Source organism: Sinocyclocheilus anshuiensis, unplaced genomic scaffold (assembly GCF_001515605.1).
Source record: "Sinocyclocheilus anshuiensis isolate Anshui unplaced genomic scaffold, SAMN03320099.WGS_v1.1 scaffold26, whole genome shotgun sequence".
Classification (NCBI taxonomy): domain Eukaryota; kingdom Metazoa; phylum Chordata; class Actinopteri; order Cypriniformes; family Cyprinidae; genus Sinocyclocheilus; species Sinocyclocheilus anshuiensis.
The window spans coordinates 897,960-904,866 of NW_015544143.1; the positions used below are offsets into that span (position 1 = coordinate 897,960).

The 6,907-nt window shown below is 34.4% G+C and overlaps 1 protein-coding gene across 2 annotated transcripts; it reads left to right on the forward strand.

Annotated features, from left to right (window-relative positions):
- Positions 1–338: 338 nt before the first annotated feature.
- LOC107695055 (nuclear receptor subfamily 0 group B member 1-like) lies at positions 339–2,355 on the forward strand. Of its 2 annotated transcripts, none has more exons than XM_016494840.1 (2): positions 339–986; positions 1,755–2,355. In XM_016494840.1, exons 1-2 carry the CDS (start codon positions 434–436, stop codon positions 1,994–1,996), a joined length of 795 nt encoding a protein of 264 aa, XP_016350326.1. In that variant the 5' UTR covers positions 339–433; the 3' UTR covers positions 1,997–2,355. The 2 variants fall into 2 exon arrangements, with proteins under 2 accessions (XP_016350326.1, XP_016350327.1); XM_016494841.1 differs by having other exon boundaries at positions 339–896.
- The last annotated feature ends 4,552 nt before the right edge of the window (positions 2,356–6,907 follow it).

Genomic DNA, 6,907 nt, shown 5'->3' on the forward strand with positions numbered 1-6,907 from the left:
GTTCTTGAATGGCTACTTTTTTCAAAAAAAATATTGATGGTTAATCAAGTAAACCTAAGTTACTTCGCTCTAGTAAATGTTCAACTTGAAATATTACTGATGATATATAAAAGTTATCCTCACGTTTAGGTGATTTCAGGTTTTACTGTTTTTGTGGAGTCATTTAGTGCCCAATAAAGTACAGTAAGCAAAGCCTGAAGTCAAGTAGGGCTCGAAAACCACACATCAAAATCTATAGGGACTATAGCGTCCCCTATGTGTGCATCAGAGAGAGAGACAGTGGGAGGCGTCCAGTGCTGTTTGAAAACTCTAAACTATTTGGCATTTGGGTGGATGGGAACACACAGACCTCAACCGTGCATGGACGTCTCCAAGCGTAAAGCTCATAACAGTTTCAGCAACGAAACATAACAGCCCCCGCAGCACCAGGAGGATGGCTTACTTTGACAGCAGCTGCCACTGCAGCAGCGAAAGACGACAGAACAGCATCTTGTACAGCATTTTAAAGAACGACAGTCAGACTGCGCAACTTGGGAACCAGCCGAGGACCCCGAGGCTCGCCTTGTCCATGCGCGCGTGTGCTTGCGGCTCCAAGACGAAGGTGTCTCTCCGCTCCCCTCAGACCACATGTAAAGCCGCCTCCGCGGTCCTGGTCAAGACCCTGAAGTTCGTGAAGAATGTCCCGTGTTTTCAGGAGCTGCCGGTGGACGACCAACACACGCTGGTGCGGAGCAGCTGGGCGCCGCTGCTGGTGCTCGGCATGGCGCAGGACAGGATCGACTTCGAGACTTCGGAGACGCAAGAGCCCAGCATGCTGCAGCGGATATTAACGAGCGGACAGGACAAGCAGGACCACCAGAGTAATAACGGTGGAGTGGCGTTGACCGACGTTCAAGGTATTAAAATGTTTCTGCGGAAATGCTGGGGACTGGACATAAGCACTAAGGAGTACGCGTACTTAAAAGGGGCCATTCTGTTCAACCCAGGTGAGACATGCTAACCGGTCACACCTGAAGTAGGACACTTTCTAGCTGCTGTTAAGAATAACCGGGTTTGCTGTGACCCACAATGTAATTATTAACATTCATAATAATAATGATAAAATACCCGAATTAGGACAGTTCATAGTTGCCTTTAACTGGTTTAAATTTAAATCATATTTTAATAATTCATAATAATAATAGCAATAATAAATACATACATACCTGAATTAAGACAGTTCATGTTTTTTTTTTTTACTTTAACTGGCTTAAATTGGGATCACATTGTAATTAATGATGTGTGTAAGCATTAACTGTATAATAATAATAATTTAATAATAATACACACAAGTAGATACATATCAATATAAAAAAATAGTGCTTTGTTTTGCTGAATTATTTTAACACGAGTCACATTGTATTATTAAAATTCATAAATAATAATAGTATACTTATACTAATAAATATTGTCATATAATAATAATAATAATAATAATATTTACGCTAATTAGTTGGACCAAAAAAAAGTCAAGTTTTCTGACTTGTGGTATGTAACAGATCATTAATTCAAATATGAATATATGACAATATATGAATCAAAGTTTCATGACATAAATGTTTCTTTGTTTATCATGAATTGTTCTCAAAAATTCATAATTTTGAGAATTATAGTCAAGTGTAGAGGTAATCAAAGGGTATCTGTTTAATGAGGGTCATTTCACATCATTAAGGTCTTTCTGGTACAGGATATAACAAGTCTCTTTCCATCTCTAGATGTTGCAGGGCTGCAGTGTCAACATTACATCCAGGGCCTGCAGAGTGAGGCAAACCAGGCGCTTAATGAATATGTCAAAATGATTCACCGCGGGGACAGTGCAAGATTCGCCAAACTCTTCCTCGCCCTCTGCATGCTGAGATCCATCAATGCCAATGTGGTGGCCGGTCTGTTCTTCAAACCAGTCATTGGAGCTGTCAACATGGAGGAACTTCTTCTGGAGATGTTTTATGGGAAATAAACCCTAATGCAAATGCCCAGACAGAATTATCAAACTTGAGAAGAGTGGCAGTCAGCAGTGGACTGAGAGATTTTGAAAATGACTGATTCCTTTTTACACATGCTATTTTTGTACGATATAAGAGCTCTCTTTTTGCCTTCTGAGTTGAACTCCTCACTGAATCCAAAGTTGATGACAACGTTTTTTTTTTGCCATTTGGGGAAAGAGCTTTATAACTTTGTTCTGATTGTGCGTTTTTTTTTTTACTTGCTTTTTTTGTGATGTTGTGCAGCCTTCTGATGAATTTCAGTTGATTCTCTGTGACACTTTGTAATAACTTTCATTAAGAAATCATTAACAAGCATTCATTTATATATGTATTGCATTTAATATATACATTGAAATATAATTATATTTGATTTAAATATAATATATTATTACATTTAATAATAATAATAATATATTATCTCAATGTTTCATGACATCTATTAGAATACAAATGAACTGTTTTGCATTTTATAATGTAATAATTTTGGTTAGTATTGTTAATGAAAGTTATTATAAAGTGTAAACTATATTTGAATATTAGAAAGTATTGTACATTTTGGTTATGCAATTACACTCGTTCACATTTCCCACAACGTGATTGACAGATAGCCTGTATTTTTTTGGATTACAGTACCAGTTTCGAAAAACATGTCAGAGTGATGACAGACCTAAGCACAAATACAAAACAGCTATGAAAATAAAAATAATCAGGAAAGAATTGATTGTGGCATTGTTCTTCAATATAGCCAATGTACCAAACCACTGCATTTTACCTCCGTAGGTGGCGACAAGTTACTGTCTTTATGAGTGAGTCATAATCACTTATTCTTTCAGAAATGAAACAGGTGAATATATCACTGAATGATTCACTCTCCTGATACGTTCAAAAACACAGATTTACTCAGGTAGGAAAACAAATGAACATCTTTATGAGTGAGTCATTGAATTCAATCAGCTTATTCTTTCAAATACACTGATTCATTCAGGAGAGAAACAACACTACTGTAATTTGCTTTATATTAATTATTTCATATAAGTTTGATAAATTATTTAAATTATATAATTATTACCGTACAGTTATTATATTTACACTGTAAAATCTAATTAGTTGGGCTTACTTAAAAAAAAGCATGCAAACCGATTGCCTTGAAAAAACGAAGTAGTGAAATAGGAATAGTGTACTGACAAAAGCTTAGTTAGTATAGTTTACTTACATGAGAGTTCTAGTAACTAAAAAAGAACTGTAGGAGGTACTTGATCCTTTCATTTAGGTTTACTCGTGACTTAGTATAGCTACTCACTGACTGTGCATTGCGGCATGAATAAATTATGCAGTTGCTTTGTTTTACAGTTGTTGATTTAATTTGCCAATTTAATTTGCTGTCTTGTGTCAGTAGTAGCTCAACAAAAAGAGCAAATACAATGGTTATTGTTACAATTAATGAAAATAAATGACATTTAATTGTTACCATTGTTGTGGTTCACATGCTGAATGTTTAAGTCTGTGTGTGACTTTAGCATATTACCACACACTATTGAAGAATTATATAAACCCAATTAAAATCATCTCGAGGTATTTATGAAAAATGAAACTGGAAAATGTTCATTAATAAACTCACACACAAAACAATGCACTAATGCTTTAATTAGAAGGTAGATCACTTTCTAAACACAACCTATTTATTACTTTTCTTCTCTTGAAACAAATAACTCTGACTTCATGATGCATTGCTGCATTGACAAGAAGAAAATTATAATAACATAAACGAAGTTCCAAGTGCCCAACCAAAGGGAACGCTAATCACTATAATGGTAAAAAAAAAAAAACACAGCTTATGTGCTGTTCTCTCAAATATTTCAGTTGTATTGAAAATTCAACATTCAAGATGACTTTGGGAAACGAGTGAATGCAACTAGTGAAAGATAACTGCAGACATGGAGGAAATGAGTGAAAAGTCTATTAAGACTCTTTTTCTTTTCTTCTTCTTTTGTTGTTATGTTGCACATTAGCAACTTACTAGTGCACTGCTGCCTCTCACTGCTTTATTAATGTCATTGGTTCCTTTGTGGCTACTTGGATATTTTAAGTAAGTGTCACTCAAAACAGTAAGTAAATTGTTTTATTTGCCTTGAAAGTAGCTGGAACTTAATAAAACCTAGTAAGTATAACAACTAAGTAAAGATAACTAATTAAATCTAAGTAAGGTAAACTATACAGATTTACTCAGGTAGGAAAACAAATGAACATCTTTATGAGTGAGTCATTGAATTCAATCAGCTTATTCTTTCAAATACACTGATTCATTCAGGAGAGAAACAACACTACTGTAATTTGCTTTATATTAATTATTTCATATAAGTTTGATAAATTATTTAAATTATATAATTATTACCGTACAGTTATTATATTTACACTGTAAAATCTAATTAGTTGGGCTTACTTAAAAAAAAGCATGCAAACCGATTGCCTTGAAAAAACGAAGTAGTGAAATAGGAATAGTGTACTGACAAAAGCTTAGTTAGTATAGTTTACTTACACGAGAGTTCTAGTAACTAAAAAAGAACTGTAGGAGGTACTTGATCCTTTCATTTAGGTTTACTCGTGACTTAGTATAGCTACTCACTGACTGTGCATTGCGGCATGAATAAATTATGCAGTTGCTTTGTTTTACAGTTGTTGATTTAATTTGCCAATTTAATTTGCTGTCTTGTGTCAGTAGTAGCTCAACAAAAAGAGCAAATACAATGGTTATTGTTACAATTAATGAAAATAAATGACATTTAATTGTTACCATTGTTGTGGTTCACATGCTGAATGTTTAAGTCTGTGTGTGACTTTAGCATATTACCACACACTATTGAAGAATTATATAAACCCAATTAAAAGCATCTCGAGGTATTTATGAAAAATGAAACTGGAAAATGTTCATTAATAAACTCACACACAAAACAATGCACTAATGCTTTAATTAGAAGGTAGATCACTTTCTAAACACAACCTATTTATTACTTTTCTTCTCTTGAAACAAATAACTCTGACTTCATGATGCATTGCTGCATTGACAAGAAGAAAATTATAATAACATAAACGAAGTTCCAAGTGCCCAACCAAAGGGAACGCTAATCACTATAATGGTAAAAAAAAAAAAACACATTTTAGGAAAATCAACATCAATTGAATATGAAGTCAGCTTATGTGCTGTTCTCTCAAATATTTCAGTTGTATTGAAAATTCAACATTCAAGATGACTTTGGGAAACGAGTGAATGCAACTAGTGAAAGATAACTGCAGACATGGAGGAAATGAGTGAAAAGTCTATTAAGACTCTTTTTCTTTTCTTCTTCTTTTGTTGTTATGTTGCACATTAGCAACTTACTAGTGCACTGCTGCCTCTCACTGCTTTATTAATGTCATTGGTTCCTTTGTGGCTACTTGGATATTTTAAGTAAGTGTCACTCAAAACAGTAAGTAAATTGTTTTATTTGCCTTGAAAGTAGCTGGAACTTAATAAAACCTAGTAAGTATAACAACTAAGTAAAGACAACTAATTAAATCTAAGTAAGGTAAACTATTGGATTTTACAGTGTAAACACGTTCTTCTTGCTGTATCCAGTTTGAAAGTTACTCATTAGAGAATCAATTGCATCCCGTCTGTTCAGTGAGTCAATGAATTGTGGATGTTCATATGGACCAAACCGCCAGAAATAGGAAAATCACACTGTTTACAACCAGGTAAGCATCTTTCACACCTTCAACCTTAAAACAGTAAATATAATTAAGAAGAATAACCAGGCACTTTGTGTGTATTTATGAAGACCCTGTAGGGTGGAGAGGAGAGATGAAATATGACTGTTGAGACAAGAAGTCCTGAACTCTTGTTCAGTCATCCCGCTTTCCAATTTGCTGTCACCAAATGTATTTCAAAGTCTGAACTTTGACTGCCTGCTCTTGAAGGTCACAGTGACCCCATTTCTTTCTCTCTATCTGTGTAGAGCACTCTGTGTCACAAATATTCACTTTATGTATGGAGTTGTGGCTCTGTTGCTTCATTCATGCCACAAGGTTAGTCTGGTATTAGAAAGCGCTGTTCTAGTCATTGTTGGACCAAGCATAAAAGTACAGAAAAACATATGAAATAAATGTATTAGGATGCATTGAAAGGTCCTTGTACAAAAAAATAAAAAAACATGTCTGCCTATGACTAGCCAAAGATTAGGCTATAATTGTGAAAAAAAAAGAAAGAAAAAAAAAACTTGTTCTCTTTATTTATTCATTCCCTTTCTAGCTTGTACTTATTTGAACAATGCCTAAAACTTGCTATTCCAAGCACGTCCTGTGTCTGTTTGCCTCTTTAAGAAGAATCGCTTTATGTATTCCCCAATTGTAAGTCGCTTTAGATAAAAGCGACTGCAAAATGACTAAATGTAAATGTAAATTTAAATAACTGTGCTATAGGCAGTGTTGGGCAAGTTACTCTGAAAATGCAATCAAATTACTGATTACTGATTACTCCTTTTAAAAGTAATCGCGTTACTGTTCTGATTACTTTATTTCAAAAGTAATTAGTAATTCGTTACATTACTAGTTACGTTACTTTTTTCTCCATGAAATTTATGAAATCCCAGCATACACGCTCCCGATAAATATTTGTTATTAAAGCATCAACATTCACAGAACACTGTTATTTTTAACTAAAGCGAGCGGCTGTTGCGTGCATGGTTTGGCATGGCAGAATGCCAGCAAAGAGCGCTGCATTTATAATCTCTAAAAGACATCTCAGTTCAACGCAATCTCACAAATCTCTGTTATAACACAATAAATATATGCATAATGAATATTTCATAATGTCTACAATTCGTGTGTTATAATGAGAGGATTCGTGA